The 18116-nt window shown below is 49.0% G+C and overlaps 1 protein-coding gene across 3 annotated transcripts; it reads left to right on the forward strand.

Annotated features, from left to right (window-relative positions):
- Positions 1-405: 405 nt before the first annotated feature.
- SLC6A20 (solute carrier family 6 member 20) lies at positions 406-17842 on the forward strand. 3 transcript variants are annotated; one of them, XM_074840449.1, is made up of 12 exons: positions 4098-4230; positions 8138-8278; positions 8950-9041; positions 9694-9921; positions 11415-11525; positions 11909-12150; positions 13037-13199; positions 13550-13754; positions 14492-14651; positions 15684-15728; positions 15815-15849; positions 16737-17842. In XM_074840449.1, the coding sequence occupies exons 1-12, from the start codon at positions 4110-4112 to the stop codon at positions 16970-16972; spliced, it is 1779 nt and encodes a 592-aa protein (XP_074696550.1). In that variant the 5' UTR covers positions 4098-4109; the 3' UTR covers positions 16973-17842. The 3 variants fall into 3 exon arrangements, with proteins under 3 accessions (XP_074696559.1, XP_074696550.1, XP_074696541.1); XM_074840458.1 differs by lacking the exon at positions 4098-4230 and adding an exon at positions 406-524 and having other exon boundaries at positions 15684-15849; XM_074840440.1 differs by having other exon boundaries at positions 15684-15849.
- Positions 17843-18116: the final 274 nt, after the last annotated feature.

An 18116-nucleotide genomic window follows, 5' to 3' on the forward strand; every position in this document is an offset into this window, starting at 1 on the left:
GCACCTTCGTGGAGGGAGTAGCCTAAAAAACTACTTACTCAGAAGATGGTTAGAGCTCTGATGCTGAAGGAAAGCAGGGAAAATAAAAAGAGGGCCTCCTCTCAGGCTTTCTTGGGAGGCTGAGGTAATGCAAAACAGTTTTAAGAGTGATTAAGAGGCTGGATATGACTTCAGAGTACAGACCTTAAGGGCATCATCTACAGTTTGGAACTAAGCAGCAAGTAGTAGCGGTGAGCTGGAAGGAATAATTACAGTCATAATAACTGCTTAGAGGAGTAACTGTAATCTCAAATTACACGTAGAGCAATGTCTGAGCTGGCACAGGCAGGACGCAGAAACAACCACAAAAACATGGATGAAATGCAAAGAGTAAATTTATTCTTGTTAACTCACGACCCAGGGGATCTCCACAGCAGCACCCAGGCAGAGGCACACGAGTGGGGACGCAGGCACCGTGGAGCTGGGTCCTTGCTAGTCAGAAGAAGAAGAAGAAAGAAAAGATCTAAAACCTGCTGCTTTTGCCTGTACGTATCAGGGATTTTCACAGGCGTATTTTTCCACTGTGCTTTGATCTTTCCCACAGCAGGGCAGGAATCTCAAGGATGTTCAGTAGGGTGCCTCTGAGTCTCTCACAGGCCTGCGTTGTTTAAATGCAGGCATTTTACCCTTCAAGCACACAAATCTAAACAACAATTAATATGATATATGTGTTTTTCAACTTCCCAGCCGCTAGCCACTTGAACGTGTTTAGAGTCCTCCTCACCAATCTTCTGTTGTATTCCCACAAGCAATCACCCAGTTGTCATGGCCTATGAATTGTCAAAGATCTGGAAATCCAGCTGGATTCTTTCTTTCTCCTAAAGGAAGGAAGCATGGAGCTGAGTAGCAACTGTGAACAGTGAATCCAAACATATGTAGGAGCTGCTACTCTCTTGGCTGTATATCTGCTTCCCTTGATAGCATCACTAAACATTTGCAGAGGATGTGGAGACTCTTCCATCACTTCCCCTTGATGATCATCTAATATGCTAACAGCCAGCATGTTTCCATTTGGAAGAGGGTGCCCCAGGAATGGCAGATACTGAACACCAGAGCCAGCCCCTGCTGATACTTTGTCCCCCTCCCACATGTCTGACTCATCGAGGAAAGCCCAGAGGGTTTATTTTTAAATCTAGGGGTTATAGTCCTACATGTTGGATGTAGCATAATGAAGTCCAGGCTACCTGGTAGAATTATCTAGGAGTTGTCTATACCAGATTTCTTCCACTGCTGCTTATTATCCCTTCCTCCCTTGTTTTTGCCTTCTTCACCAACAGAACTGTTAAGCTTCTCTCACACCCTTGAATCATCGTCCCCAACCTGTTGCTAAGACCCCAGACTCCCTTTCTGTCTGCACTTTATGTAGCTGGGAGAGGTGCTTGGCTTCTTACTGTACTGGCATCAAGAGATGCAAGCCCTGAATTTTTAGTTGGTACCTTCACCTAAGTACTTCCAGTTTTGCTTCAGTGAGAAACAGGATTCTTTGCTTTGTTTTCCATCTTCTGATCTGGTTTACATAGGGTTGGGACAGCTCATGCTGTCCCATCAGTCCCTGGCCTGCTGTGGATATGAACCCCTACCTTTCTCACTCACTCCCCCAAACCCCACATTCTCAAACTTGTTAGGTACTGGGGAAAAGATTCTTTCTAATCCTCCTTTAACATGAGCAGTGGGATGACCAAAAGTTCTTGCATGTGTCTATTAGATGCTTATTTCAGTGTCTGAAGATAAAGCCCAAGTCCTCCCCCAATCCAAAGGAAGGAAGTTCAAAGGAGATAAAATCTTGAATAGCATCAGAAATAGCATATTGATTATCTGAGGTGTGTATGGAAAGTCCCACAGCAAGAATTCCTGAGTGATACCTGTTTAAAGACCTTTAGATACATTTATTTAAAAGAGCTGCAGGACGACAGGCACTTTGCTGGGTGCCTATGTGCATGACCACCTTTTAAACAAACTCACAGTAGTTTGTGATCCGAACTGCCCATCAGACTGACATTTGTGAGAGAGGCAAGGGTTCATTCCATTGCATCTGGCCTGACCCGAGCTGAGGACACCACAACTCTCTGCCTGCACAGTCCCCCCAGTCCATTAGTAAACTAGTTTGAAATGTAATGGGAAGGAGGTACAGAGGCAGGGAAATGTTTAACTTGATGATGCTCATCAGTAGCAGTAATCTATTCACACAGAAGCATCCCAAGTGTTAGTGATGTGCTATTTTTTAAGACTGTTCTGTCTGCGAGTTATTAAATGCTGGAAGTTATTTATAAGCATAATCTGTAATAAATGCCACAGGCAGTGACGGACATTTAACTTTTTAATAATTTGCAAAAGTTTTCATGATGTGGCACAGCTAACATATCTGTAGCTTCTCAGTGTGTGTCCTTCAGTTTAATAGCTTATGGATCTAAAATTACCTCGGATTTTTCCTTCCAGCAGAATTCAGGGTTACCCATGAGACATATTTCCAGGGCTAGCTGGCACGTTGCAATTCTGTGGGCAAGACAAGAACTGCAAGGATGTTGCAGAAAAGCCACAAGCTCCCTCAAAACTGTACTCTGTACAGTGCCATACCCTGATGTTTCCCAATGACAACCTTTATTTCTAGCAGTGCTAAAATGCACCGTAAAGAACGGATTCACTTACAGGAGAAGCATAAACCTCTTGCAGTCACCTTTTCTTGCGTGCAGATACGTGTCGTCCCACTTTGTGACTTTGCTACTTTAGTTCTGCTGGTCTCCACAACGCCGCCTGATGTACTCTGCAGTTTGGGCTCATGTCCAAGGGCCCCGTGGCAGGGGTTCTCACCCCTACCCGCAGCTGGATGCCTTGGCTCTGCCAGGGCCTGATGGGATGCTGGAGCAGCACACATGGCGCTGGCAGGGAGCAAGATCCTTGCGCTGGAGGACTGACAGCAGCTGAATGAGCCTTATGTGTAAAACAGTCCTGAAAGGTGCCTAGTCGTGGCCTGAAAAAAACACAGACAGAGGAAGGAAGCTGAGTCGTTGGACTTGTTCATCCCCTTTTTATTGGTACAGGTGCTGCCAGCAGCCTCCTTCACTGGGAGCCCTGTCTGAAGTGGTAGAGCTCAAAGTGCACCTTGGCAGGGGCCCACGCGCTCAGGGTCCATGTTCAGAGCTGGCATCTCAGTGTGCATTCAGACAACCCAAAGGCATCCTAGGTCCTTCTGCCTCCACAGTGGGCCGCAGACACTTCTTCCCAGTGGCCTTTGTATAGATTTGGTCCCTGCTGCTTAGAACTATTTTAAACCAGCAAGTCCTCGGAAAAGTTCATTTCCGAGGGTTTAATCATGAAGGTAGGTGAAAAGAGGCTGGTCACATGCACGCAGAACAGATAGAGGGAGGGTGATGTTCCCAGAGGGTCAAACTGGAGTGTGGTACTCAAGGCTGCAGCAGACTGGGGACCCGCATGGCTGATAGGGACTGTTTCAGGGGCACTTTTGGAACTGGGGAGTGTGCTGGGCTGGTTGGGGTGAGCTCCAGGGCACAAGTGACAGGATGCCTGAGGACCTGTTTAGGGCAGGGGACACTGGGAATAAAAGGCAGCTCTGACAGCCACTAAGCCCAGTCCTAATGGTGTGGAAACCCCTTCCCTGTGCTACCAAATCCAAGCTGGTGCCTCACACGCACACATAAATGCCACTGCTAGGGAAGAGAGCCCTGTAGGAAGGAGTGTCCTGTTTCCAAAACCAGACTGCAGCCCCTGTGTTATTTCCTCCCAGTGACAAGTCGGCACGTGAGCCGATAAAAATCCTTGGGCTCACATCCTTTCCAGAAATGCCAGTCAAAACCCAAGCAGCTGTTCTCCCAAAGTACCAATTTTATAGTTCCGTGTGTGTCTATAATCTATTTACCAGCATTCCTACTTCAGTATGTGCCTGTTAATAAGATTAGTAATTAAAAAGCTTGATAGGAATTGGCAAGCATAGCTCCTCCGCCTTTCCCTCCCCTCCAAGCCGGGCTGGCGTGGAGTCTGAGGCAGGGCTGGCAGAGTACCTGAAGGAGTGAAGGCAGAAAGGTTCTGCTGAAACCTCTGCCTCCAAGCAGGCAATGGAGAAATCCCGGCCACTATGGGACAATCCCCTGCAGTTCGTTTTTGCCTGCATTTCCTATGCTGTGGGGCTGGGAAATGTGTGGAGGTTTCCATACTTATGTCAGATGTACGGAGGAGGTAAGTGTGGTTTATGTTTCTTGCTTCCCTTGAGGAGGACTGTGGCAAGCTTTAAATCCCAAAGTATGTTGTCCATGCTAATGGACTGTCCACCCAGCAGGGCCCAGGGCAGAGCAGGAGGCCAGGCTGTTTGTTGGTGTGCAATCTCTTCTGTTGCTGCTTTATTTTACATACTCTTTAGCATAAGGCTTTCACCTGACAGCTGGCCCAATACAGTGGCACTTGTTTCCTAGAAGTGCAATGAAGCAGTGGAAAGGCCCATGTTTTCTAAAGGATGGAAGTAGGATGAGAGATATAGGTCCACATGGTATTAATTTATTACTTTCTTGTCCCATTGAACCGCTCTGAAGGCATCAGAAACTAGTTCAGTTCTTTGTAGGTTCACATATGGGGACTCGGAATAGATTGAGAAAGGGAGATGCTTACACTGATTTAATGCAAGGATCAGGTGTATGGTTTCAAGTTTCTGTCATTAGTGTGTTGTCTTTTATACAAAGCCTTACTTTAGGAGGTGGTATCTTGGCTGCAAATCTGCCTTGAAGTTGGCTGAAACTCCTTAATCAACAGGAGTTTCACAGCAAAAGCCTCCTGGGAAGCTTTGTGAACAGGAAATAAATCATTCTGGGCTCCAAAAAAAAAAAGCTCTTTGAAAGTTTATCCTTCTCCTAGGTCCAAACTGAAGAAAGATGATGTCTGTATCATACCAGCCACAGATGTTCTTCCTTAGAAATCAAAAGTCAGTTAATTAGATTAATTAAAAAACAATGCTAATAATCTCTTGTAGTATACACTGGCTAATGACCATGTTTTGAAGGATCCCTATAAAGAGCCTCTCTTCATAAGACATCCCAGTTTTATACTGCTTCTCACACTCCATCTGTTGTCATAGTGCTGGACCCATCTCAGCCATGCATTGACACGATGAGCATCTGCCTCATTTGCTTCTGGTCTGCTTCCACCTTTTCTTCCTTTCAGGAAGAAACACACTGTGATGTTTAAGGGTTTTGCACTTGTTTTGTGCTTGTTTTGTTGGCTTGTAGCTTACTTTTAAATGCACACGTGGTGGTAGGACTTGGTTCATGCTGGTTTTTGAAATGCCAGCTCAGTGCTGGGACTGCATCAGAGCTGCTCTGTGAGATCAGGTCAGAAAAATCCACGTAATATAGTGGGTAAAGTTACAGTAGAAACAAAGATGCTGCAGTGGCTGAAGCTCTCTTACACAGTTCAGACAGTAGAAGTCTGAATGCTGCAATTCTGCGTGTATTCCTCTACACATACTTTTGAGGGTAAAGACTTCATGTCTGACACTGAACTCTAGCACAAAGTTTAAAATACAAGTGTTTCTGTACGCAATTAAACTGCACGTATTAGTCCAGTAGCAGCCTTTCTTGTCAGACATCATGTCGGACAGCAAAACTCAGACACTGGGGTGCTTTGCATGGTTTAGCCTCTTCTTATCAGCCATCAGTAGTGTAGAAGGTGGTGAAAATTCTCTGAGATGTAACCAAAACTGGAACACTTGATTATCCTGAAAAAAAGATGAAATAAACCCAAGTATTTTCTGAAAAGCATGCTTTTATAAGAATGGTTTCTCTATTTTTATCCTTCCTGGTTAAATTTCCCAGGGGAGAGGCAGTTCTTTCTACTGTGAAACTAAAACTCCTGACAGCAGGCTTTGCTTTTCTTAATTGTTTTTCACTGCCCTCTTAAAAAGAATTCAGGTGCAAAACCCATGCAGACAAAATATTGCTTTGGGAACTTAAAAGCTGGATATGCCAGGCACTGAGCTTAGGGGGGGGATGCCAGCAGCTGCTTGTTTAGCATCTTCCTTATAGAAAAGCACAGAACCAGTCTGGGTCCTGCCCAGCAGAGCAGTATGCCCTTATCGCTGAAGATACTCATAAACAGGATAATTTCAGACTTTACAACCTCCTGCCTTTCTGTTCATCAGCAGATTGCCTCCTTCTCCCTGCTCTCATCCAGAGAGCTTGACCTGAGCAGAGCTGGGGGAGGGTTAAACCTTGTAGGTGCAGTTAGTCTGTCCGTAAGCAGGCTGGGCCAGACTGAAAGGACACTGGGATGGGTTTAGAGCAGGACAGGCGCTCAGCAATGCTCAGCCCTGAGCGAGGAAGCCCCTGAGCACTAGGCGGGGTGCTGAGCAGAGGCGAGGGTGCTGCTGGTCAAGCCTAGTGCCTCAACCAGACCCGGGGCACACTCCACATGTTGTGCCAGCTGCAGGGGTCTGGCCTGGGGGCTGTTTTTTGCAGGTGGTTGGCACTGTAGGGAGCAAGGCCGGGTGTAAATGAGCAGGGAGGTCAGTGGAGCTGTGCTGGTTCACAGCAGATAAGGAGCTGATTCGTGTGGCTGCCCTGAGTCACTTATAGGAGGTATTTTGGTTCTACCCTTTAGGAAAAGCAGCCTTAGGAGCAAAATCCGCATGGGGCAGGGGCTCAGCCCCAGCACCCCCAGCTGCAGGGGGGACAGTGGGGTGAAGAACAAGCCTGGAGGCACTCCTCCTCCTTGCAAGGTGGCAAAGCCAACACCAAGCATGTGACAATGCTGCTGGGAAGGCAGAAAAGGCCCTTCGCAAAGGGCCTAACGCTCATTCTCCCCATGGTACATGGCAAAACTCCCCTCAGCTGCTGCTGGGGCAGCTTGCACCCCACTGGGACAGAGCAGCTACGAGAGCTCTTAAACCCCTGACAGCTCCCTTACAGCATAGGAAGTTATCTAACAGACTAACAAAGGGGTTGTTAATAACGAGAGAGCCAGGAGGTGGGAAATTAATTCCCAGAATAAACCGGATTTTTGCTCAGTGTTTATTTCCAGTTCTTTGCCTCAGTCTCTGCCTGGAGTTCATTCCTCCCCAGCGCTGCACAGAGCCCATTGCAAGGAATGTTAATGCTGCAGATTAAATCCTAAATAAGAGATATTTACGTAAATATTTTTGGCTTGTTGTAAAAAGGGAAGCAGGAAAGCCTTCGCAAAAATCTAGGTTTTGACTCAGTCAGCAGCTCTTTCTGAAGTGAGCCCCAAGTCGAGGACAAGGATTGTATTTTTTTTTTTTTCCAGCATAAACTTAAGCTGAAGTGCATCCTGGTTGCCAGGCGGGAAGGTCCTTTCCCCTCCCTCATTGCCCACCTGCCCATTCCTGCTGCTGCTCTTCTGCAGGAGCATCCCTGTGGCTTTCCATGCAGGGGCAGCAGGGATGAGCAGGCGCTGGCAGGAGGAGGCTGCATGCCTTCGACCCAGGCTCTGCTCCCTCAGGTGCAACCCTGGGGGAAAAGCCTTCACCCCTTTGCTTGTGCTTTCAGGCTCAGCATGGAGGTTTTTGGGAGCTTTTTGGTTTTGGTTTTGTTTTTTTTTTTTTTTTAAGCCAGGTCAGACTTCAACATGTTACTCAAAACTCTATTCAACGAGGATGTTGCTGTTACTTTTTCATTGAGCATTTTGGCTCTGCCGCAGAACACCACACATGAAGTAAATCTTTCCCTTGTCCTTTTTCTCTCATTATCTTTTACGAGGTTTGGCTGGCGATTAGTTACCCTTTAACAGCCCCAGCCCCGAACATTGCTCAAACCGCCCACAAAGCATCTGGGCAGCCCTGTTGTGCTGGAGTGGCAATCAGCACAGTTTAACAGCAGAAATCCCAGGTCTGCCAAGTGCCTGCGGAAAATTCCCTGTGCACAGGTGCCCGGCACCCACTGGCATCTGGGATGTCGCCTGAAACCCGGTGAGATGTCCTTCAGCGTTGGGCCGTGCCCTCAATATACAAGGTGTCCAGACAGGACCCAGCCCCAGCCAGCTCGTGGGACACTTAATGGGGTGATTTGACCACAAACAGGGTAACGTGGTGTTTATTATGCTGCTGCTCTGCTGAAGGCCGTCTGTTGGGCTTTTCTTGCAGGTGGCTTTTTGATTCCGTATTTTATCATGCTGATAGCTGAGGGGATGCCGCTGCTCTACTTGGAGCTGGCCGTGGGGCAGCGCATGCGTCAGGGCAGCATCGGAGCCTGGAAGATAATAAGCCCCTACCTCTGCGGCGTTGGTATGTTCTCAGTTTTCATCTTTAAGTGCCCCAGGAACATGGGTGATTTTTGGATGGAGAACTTTGCATTTCAGAGAAGAAACCAGTTGGGAGCTGGGGTTTTAGTGGATCCCAGCAGGCTGAGCGAAGCAGTCATCCAGCCACCTCATGGCATGCGTTTACCCCATCCCTTGCGGGGCACTGGGGCCAGACCCCAGCTCGCTGTGCTGGGTCCCTGGACTTGGAGGTGTGAGTCCCCCCTGCACTCAGGCAGACTGCCAAAATCACAGTGTGAAGGCTTGTGCTAAATTCAGCCCCTGGGGCTGCCTACACTGGGCTTTGACCCCAAGAGCATCTTCCCAATATGCTCAACATAGAGTGATAAAGTGGTGCCTTAATTTCATACCAATGCCCACTCTTAGCTACATTATTATGTTATTAAATTACCTTGAGAACCCAAACTATCATTAATTTGCTTACACGCACATTTTAACGATACATTGAATATTCACCCCCCAGGGGCTAAAGTATAAAATCCTGACGGGAGGAGGAGGCAACTGCAGTGGTGGGGCCTCGCCCTGTGCACAGGGCAGTGCAGAGGCAAAGCCCACCCCGTGCTGGCTGGCCGCAGTGCCCCCCCTGGGCATTTTGGGGTTCCGCTGCTGACCGATCACCTCCCTCCATGCCCGCAGGTGTTGCCAGCGTCATTGTCTCCTTCTTCCTCTCCATGTACTACAACGTGATAAACGCCTGGGCCTTCTGGTACCTCTTCCACTCCTTCCAGGTGCGTGGGTGCCCCATGGTGTGGCTTGGGGGGTCACGATGGCTTTGCATCAGTGCTGGATGTTACATGGCACCATTGTTAGCTTGGTGGAGGGGCAAAAGCTCCAGAAATCCTCCCAGGGCTTTTCTGGGGTGAAAAATGAGGCAGCAGTGTCCCCTCCAGGGGCTCTGCAGGGGCACTGGGGTGTCTTTGCCTCACCACAAAATGCAGGTCAAGGCCAGCCCCGTGATGCCTTGCTGGCATGTGCCTTGGTGGCCACGGTGTCCTGCACCCTGGGGTAGGTCTGTCTGAAGGCAGGGGAGAGGGTTGGCCCTGGGGGACAGGATCAGAGAGGGTCATCCCCAAGGGACGGGCTCAGAGGGGTCAGTCCTCAGGGAGAAAAGCCAGTCTGGTCATCCCTGGGGAAGAGAGGCAGAGCAGATCTGTCCTTGGGTCACCCCTCTGGTCATCCCCAGGGGAGAGGGCCAGAGCAGGTCTGTCCCTGGGGAGAGGGTCATCCCCAGGGGACAGGGTCATCCCCAGCCCCAGGCAGCACAACGCGGAGACAAGCAAGGCCCAAGCAGAAAGCCGCCCTCGCCTTCATCCCCGCCGGCACCCCGGCTCTCCCCGCCGTGCTGACAGCAGGCACTCTCCCCACACCCTTCTCTCCCAGGAGCCCCTGCCGTGGGCCACCTGCCCCCTGAACAGCAACCGCACCGGCTATGAGGAGGAGTGCGAGAAGACGTCGACCACCCAGTACTTCTGGTACCGGCAGACCCTGAACATCTCCCCGTCGCTGGAGGCCAGCGGGAGCGTGCAGTGGGAGCAGGCGCTCTGCCTGACTCTGGCCTGGCTGGTGGTCTACCTCTGCATCCTCCGCGGCACCGAGTCCACCGGCAAGGTGAGAGGCGGGCACAGCCCCACCGAGCCGGGGCAGGATGTGGGGAGCAGAAATGAGTGACAAAAGACAGCGTCCGTGGCTGCTGTTACTTGGGGTTATGGCATCCCCCCTGGAGCAGCCAGCCCTGCTGCCTCTGCCACCCTGTTAAGTTGCAACTGAAGAAGACTCAACTAAAGCACTGAGTGATATTAAAAAAGTAATCCCCAAAAGTCCTTTATATGCAGCCACCTCTGCTGCAAAACCATCCACCAGGCTGCTGGCCCTATGGAAAGCTGTCTGCCGCAGCAGAGACATGTCAGGAGACATCTATTCCCTGGTCTTTGCAAGACAAAAAAGGACATCTACCAGGCATTTTCTCTCACTTTATTCACACTAGAAGTTATGAGGAAGGGGGGAAAAAAACCACTGTCCCAGCTGAGTCTGCACTAAGAAGCAAGCTGAGGGCTGTAATCCCCAAATCGTCTTAGCCAAATGCAAAAGCCAAGAGACTGTAAACTAAGAATAACCTCTTAAACTTGCTGCAGCTGGCTTTGGAGGCAAAAAATAAATAAATAAATAGCCAAGGAGCATTGAAACAGCATCACGAAGGCAGGGTCTTGTCACGGGGAGCGCAGGAGGCTTCCCCTTGTGCAGGAACAGCAGCAGGTTTGGGCAGCGGGTGCAGGGCTGTCCTGCTGGGGACGGCGAAGCTGCTGCATCTGCAGGCCTGCAGCAGGGAAAGGCAGATGCCAGCTGGCAACGCAGGCAGGTGCAAATGGGAGGAATATGGGGTAATTACCCAGCCGATTCTCTTCCCATGAGCTTGGGAAGGCACATTTTCTAAGGAGTTAGTTTTCATGTAAGTTTCTGGGTGAACCATTGGGGTACATCCCAGCAAAGAGTAGGTGATTGGATTCTCCCTTTTTTTTTTTTTTTTCCCCACAAGTGGCTTTTTCCAATGTGGAGATTTGAACATTTAGCTTCAAATTCAGGGGTTTGATCAAAAGCTCATGGAAGACAACTGAAAGATTTAATTCCCTCCATCCCCCATCTGGGTTACGTTAAGTTAAAGTCTTTTTCACATCTGAATTGAAATAGTTTCATTCAAGTTTGATTTTGACCTTATATGACGTCTGCTTGCCTTTCTCCTAGAGCAGATGATGGATGATGACCTTTGCCTAATGAGTTCTTTATAGACAGTTGCAAACTGGTGTTACTCCACTAAATGCTGCGGAACTGAGTTTGTAAATGCTGCAAATATTTTAGATTTTGTTCTTATTTTTCTAATCAAAAAGAAGACCCTGGGAACAATAGCACAGTTTTTAATAAAAACTCTTTTCCCTAAAACCTAAATCTAAAGTTAGATTTATCTGAAAATACTTCTTTAAAGATTAATACAAGGTAACAAACACAGTAATGGAAATTTTCTATGTAAAGTAAGTGAGACTGACCACAGTAGATTAGCTCTGTCTTATGTATTCTTTAGACCAAGGTATTTCCCTTCCTTCCCCCAGGTCGTCTATGTAACAGCATCTTTGCCATACTGCGTCCTCATCATATACCTCATCAGAGGATTAACGCTTCACGGTGCTGTGAATGGGCTCGTCTACATGTTCACACCAAAGGTACAGGACAACCATACTGAATTTTTCATGAAATATTATTTACTGAACACATAGGGTTTTAAAAAGTGGTGATGTTCCTTCTCCTTATACTGAGTTTTTGCAGCAGTAGCTTAGGTCAGGCAGCTGGAAACCGCGGCTGGGAGTGGCTGGAGGCTGTTCTGCCATGGTGCCCATGAGCTGCTTGCTTCCTCCTGCAGAAGAAGACCTGCCCATTAACATAACCTGTAGCAGATTACTTTTCGACTGAGCTGTAACCCTGCCCAAAACCCACCCCCGAGCTAAAATGTGTGCACGAAGGGGCCTGTCCCCTGCAGGCTGGAAGGGCCGGTCCCGGGCATCCTTGTGCAGCTTCACACTCCTGCTCTCCCCGTATGGTTTTGCAGCTGGAGCAGCTGTCGAACCCCAAGACGTGGATCAGCGCTGCCACACAGATCTTCTTCTCGCTGGGCCTAGGCTTTGGCAGCCTCATCGCGTTTGCCAGCTACAATGAGCCCAGCAACAACTGCGAGAGACACGCCATCATCGTCTCGCTGATCAACAGCACCACGTCCATATTTGCCAGCATTGTGACCTTCTCCATCTATGGCTTCAAGGCGACGTTTAACTACGAAAGCTGTATAAGCAAGTAAGAGCCTGATATTTCACTTGTTTTCCACCGCAGGCTGTTCTGGGGAAGGTAAGAGGGGAAGTAAATAAATGACAGCACGCAGCGCTGACCCAAGACCAGATCTGATACTGCTCTAATAAAGCTAATAGCGCTATTTAAAGCGATGAAGGCTGAGGTGACGGGTCAGAGATGGCTTGCCTTTTGACACCTGGGTGCCGCTTCCAGGCGCCGGCCAGGTTGAGAGGGTCAGTTTGCCCGGGCAAGTCACAGCGGCACTTTCCACTGTGCCCTGGTCAGACGCTTCAGGGGGTGCGTGGGGGCTGATTAATAAAATGCAGCAATGCTCAGATTCCCCCGTTAAGGCTAAGCCCTGTGCCAGGAGCTTGGCCTCCTTGGCAGCAATGCTCTGGAGGTGCCCAGCAGCCTGCAGGATCGTGCCCCGAGGCAGCAAGCTCGCATGCAGTCCCTGGCACAGGGCCCGCCGCAGTTACACTTTTACTCGTATTTTTTACAGCTTTCAATCTATCTGCTGACCAGAGAGGAAACCAAGCTGCTAGTCCCTGCTCATTGCCAAAAGGCTCATTAAATTAGTGGGGTGTGGACATGAGACTGGAGGGCAAAGGGGAAGAGACGTCAGCTGGCACTGGCTGGCACCCAAAATACCTGCCTGGGAGGGGCAGTGTGGGTGCAGGAGCTGCTCCCTCTGAAGCAGAGATGAGTGCAAGGTTACCCGTGTCCCAGCCCTGTGCTGGGATTGCCGTGGCTCCTACCCAGGCAGAATGGAGCCCTGGGGTCGGCAGAGCATCCCCACGTGGGGACCAAAGGAGAAGAGGACAAGGTATATAACCAGCCTCGATTTTATACCTTGGCCTGAAAGCCATTAAATTCCCGTAATCTTTCGCAGGGTGATCCTGCTGCTGATGAATGCCTTTGACCTGGAGGAAGGCTCTTTAACAGCAGACAACCTCAGCGAGATGAAGGACTACCTCATGGCCACCCACCCGCAGGAATACGCCCAATTATCACCACAGCTTAAAAACTGCAGCTTGGAAGCTGAACTCGACACGGTGAGTCGCCGCTTTGCCACCTGGGCTTCACTCTCTCCTTTCCTCCCACCGAGCCCCGGCAGCCCCTCAGCCCCTCGTGGGCACATCCCGCACCCTCAGGAGCCACCTGGCCAGGGGCTGCGGTGGGGCTCATTGCTGCACTGGGATGGCGGCTGGCTCAGCCCAGCAAGGGGCTCACTTGGGTCATTAGCAGCTGAGCTGGGTGAGATCTCATCCCCCCCTGCTGTGCAAAACCACCACCACAGGTGTATTTTGTCATGGCACAGGGTCAGTCTCTTATGTCCTTGTTCTTATGTCCTTGACCGAGCTGGGGAGCTGCCCATAACTCACTTCCCCCTTCTCGCTGGCAGGCTGTCCAGGGGACGGGACTGGCATTTATCATCTATTCTGAAGCCATCAAAAACATGGAGGTGCCCCAGCTGTACTCCGTGCTCTACTTCGTCATGCTGCTGATGCTGGGCATCGGCAGCATGCTGGGAAACACCGCCGCCATCCTCACGCCGCTGACCGACAGCAGGGTCATTGCTGCCCGTTTCCCCAAGGAGGTGATCTCGGGTAAGTGCCATGTCACAGCACAGGCCCTGCAGTGGGAGCACACGTGGGTGCAAAAGCCTTGGTGTCCCATAGCTGCTGAGGGTCCCTCTTTGACCTCAGGTGGAGCAGGGAATATCAAATACGCTGCTGGAAGGGTTCGCCTGCCCTTGGGAAATCCTGCCCAGCCTGTACAGCATTTTCCCTCGGAATCCCTCAAAGCACTAGGGCAGTCGTGGCTGCGTATTTGCAGGCTCCCCAGCACACCCCAGCTCCTTCAGACTGGTGTCTACTGACAGGTGAAACTCAAAGGGCCGGGACAAATGTCAAGATACCTGTGGCTCTTCAGTTGCATCGCCAGTATCCCGACTGCGAACCACCTCAGCCTCTGGCTAGAAGTGACAGGGGCTCCCCTTTGGGCATGGAAATCCCTTGTCCCACCTTAAAAGCTGTTTCAGCTGGATGCCCAGCAGTAACAGCAGACACTGCACGCACAACGCGACAAGGCCATGGCCAGGACTAGGTTGTCCTGAGCCTGCTGGGGTGGGTGTGCTGTGACTGTGCAGGTCTGAGGAGCAGCAGCTGGAGGATACACCAGCAGAGGCAGGTCTTTTCCAAAGGGGAAAAAACCCACCCTTCTCCTTTGAGAAAGCTGCTCCCTGACAGAAATGAGTAGAAATCCCACTAGCTTTTTAGTCACATTTCCCCCATGTAATTAGATTTCCAGGTGTAACAGCAGGGTCCCTGTTTTATCCATGCAGGTGTTGTGTGTCTCATTAACTGTGTGATTGGCCTCATCTTCACCATGGAGGCTGGAAATTATTGGTTTGACATATTCAACGACTATGCAGCCACCCTCTCACTGCTGCTCATCGTGCTGGTAGAAACCATTGCAGTGTGTTACATCTATGGGATAAGAAGGTAAAAGCTTGAACACTCCTTTCTTTATAGTGGGATAGCTGGGGGAGGGACCACTGGCCAAGCATAACAGTACCGCCTCGGGATACATTTTTCTCCTACGCTATGGTGTCAGCGAGGCGATGGGCATCTGCCCTGCCCTGCCCTGCAGACCCCTTCCAGGGGGTCAGGGCTACGTGGGGGCCAGGCCGGGCTGCCACCTTCTCTGCAGGCAGGGGAGTACTAGTGAGCCACACACGCTGCTCCCTGCAAGTCTTGGCTTTGGTCTCAAGAGCACCTTCTGCTCCTCCTTTCACAGTAATTCAGCCCGAGGACAATGGTGCTGGTAAGTGGTTTCAGAGATGGTCACCTTGCACATCGCTGGTCTCCCAAGTCATCACTTGCAGGTGAAAGCAAGCTTCAGCATCACGAAAAGTTTTAAACAGCAGAGGTGTTTGCGCTCAGGGCACCTAAAGGAAGGCTGTAGTTTTTGCTTTGTTAGTCTGCTAGCACAATACATGTACATGTACACGGGTGTTATGTCCTTGGTGAGGAGTTCAAAGCCTTCAAGTCGGATCCAGGTTTCCTGCGTGATTTTAGGTGCCATCCCCAGCATCAGTACATCAAAGACAGTCAAATAGCAGCAATGAGAACAACTCAACTACACAAAACCAAGGAGTGTTTTTTCCACAGTACTTAAGCATTATTGCTTTTCTCCATAACCTCACACCAGTAAGTCTGAACTTGTGCTCCAGGCAGAATTTCGCTGGGACTTTTCCTGCTGCATCTAGTTTAGTTTTGGGTTCCCCCCGCTCCTCTTCTGCAGTTTGGGATCCTCTCAGAAGCCCTGCTCTCTTTTCACCCTCACTATATGATCCTGGTGAGCCAGTTCTTCAGACAAAACCTCTCTGCTCATTACTCTTCTGGTCAACTGTACTCCCCTTTCCCATCTCACATATTTAATTCTAGAGGTGGTTTTGAAGTAACTCAGATCAAGGTATCGACTGAACATATGCAGCTGTTCTCAAAAATACATCTTTTTTTTTTTAAAAACAGGTTTGAGAAAGATCTTCACACCATGATTGGACGCAAGCCAAACTGGTACTGGAAAGTTATGTGGGCTTTTGCTAGTCCTTTGCTAATTATAAGCTTATTTATATTTTACCTCACCGACTATATCCTCACAGGAACACTGCAATACCAAGCATGGGATGCCACACAGGTAAAAGAGTTTTGGTTTGGGTTTTTTTTTTTTAAACTTTCCTTAATTCCTGCAAGGATACAGCCCTCCTTCCTAACTACATTGTTCCACAAAACTGCAGCTGGAGTTGGGGCCATCCCTTAATTTTGTGGGAAGGTAAAACTAGTGACAACGATGCAATGGTTTTGTGAAAGGGAGTAATTTTCCTCTACGATTCTTAATTGACCCCTTCAAAGAGTAAAATTTTATTCATGTTGAAGACCCAAATATCATCTTAGAAAATACACTTTAAGCAGAAAAATTATTTTCAAAGCGTAGTATTTTGAACAAAATTAGTGGTATTTTAACAGAACTGAGCTGCTGCTGGAATAAATAATTTTCATAATTTCCATATACATTTTTCTTCATGGCCAAAACACTTCTGTATGAATGCTGAACTGTGTATTTATCACAGAGAAATTATTATTGGATAAGTAGTCACAGGTTTCATAACCTTTTGTGGAAACATTCCTAGCACACAGAAACAAATTACATGTTTTCATGTCATTGCTGATTTGGGAGCCGTGGTGGGCCTGGCCTGTGTCAGCGTGAGCCCCCAGGCTCTGGGGGAGGAACAGAGAGGCCTGACAGAGGTCAGGGCTGAGCCACCTCATTAAGAAACCTGGATCAAGCCAAAATCTGCTCTTTACCAAAGCCTGCAGCAGTTTTCCCCTGTATTTTTGTCAGCAGCTCTGTTCTTATTGTCAATTTTAAGCTTGTATGGTCGGACACAGAAGACACGAAGGACAGTCAGGGGCTGCTCCAGCAGCAAGTGCTCCTGGGCACTGTCCTCTTCAGGCACCTGCGTGCAGCTGTGCCAGACCTGCCTCCAGGGCCCCCAGACCCACAGCTTCTTCTCTCCCTTGCAGGGGCAGCTGGTGACAAAGGATTACCCAGGCTACGCCCTGGCCGTGATCGGGCTGCTGGTGGCAGCATCCACCATGTGCATACCCCTGGGGGCACTAGTAACTTTTATAAGGAAGAGACTGAAGAGGGAAAGCGTTCCAACCGTTGCATGAACGCCGACAGCTGCATTTGGGAAGACCTTACCCCCATCATCAGCGACTGGGCACTTCTGGAAGACAGCAGCAACCATTATTTGTAGCAGTTATTTATAGAGTTGAGAATCGTGGGTGCTCTATTGACCAAAAAGTGCTCTTAGGAGGTTCCACAGTGGGTTGGAAAAAAACAAAAAGCTCCTCTGTAACAAGATGAAGCTTTAAAATGGCCTCTGTAAGAGAGGGAAAAACAGAAGAGCAGCTCACAAAATGCTAGCTAGCACCAATTAACCAGCGTATCAACCCACCACACAGCCTTAGGTAATTTTTGTTATAGCACTGCCTATGTGGAAACACAAACAACTCCAGCATCTTCCTGCACTGAAGTACTGGCAAATACCCTCACCATTGAAGAAAGCCAAGCTTAGGCATGCACGTGATTTGAAATGACATCTGTATTTCAACAGGTGAAACCACTGAGGCCTTGCGGCGCAAATGTGAGAATCCCTTTCCTACGAGGGAAAAGGCGGTAGGATGGTATTTGAGATAAACGTGGCCCGCACTGCTGCTTTTATAGTGTCCAGCAAAGCGGGATTTATATATATATATATCTATATATACATGCACACACACATATACGAGCTGCAGTTCTCTCACCTCCAGAAGTAAACTTCCAATTCCAGTATGTAATCGTGCACTGTGCTGTACTTCGTGTTTTCTAGGGATGCACTTTAAGGACACTAGAAGAAATCTGTGATAAAGCTGCTTTACAAGCCCCACCCAAACACAAGTATGTCATGTAATTAGCTGCGACAAAGTTCATATCCAGGTATTCTTTAATCGCGAGATGTAACAATCCAGCAGTTCCACAGAACTGCTTCATTTCCCTATGCGAACATTGTATAAAGAAAGCAACGTATTTAAATTGTAAGCTTCATGTAATAGGAAACAGTAAAATTGCATCTATGAACTTTAAAGCAGTCCCTCTGCAGAACAACATTAGAGACACCCTCAGGGGATGCGGGTTCTTAATACAGTGTCTTAACTAGGTACCCATCAGAAGATGCCAAGTGCCTGATGAAAGAGGGGTTTGTTTCACGCAAACATTGTTAAAGCAGACCAACACAAGTCTCTCTAGGGCAAAAAGCAAGAGGCAGGTGTTCAGCCCGCAGGGACGGGTGAAATCTTGACAGTGACAACCAACACCAACAAGACACATGTAGTCTGCAACAGCCTCAGCAACAGGACATG

Source organism: Strix aluco, chromosome 1, assembly GCF_031877795.1.
Source record: "Strix aluco isolate bStrAlu1 chromosome 1, bStrAlu1.hap1, whole genome shotgun sequence".
NCBI lineage: Eukaryota > Metazoa > Chordata > Aves > Strigiformes > Strigidae > Strix > Strix aluco.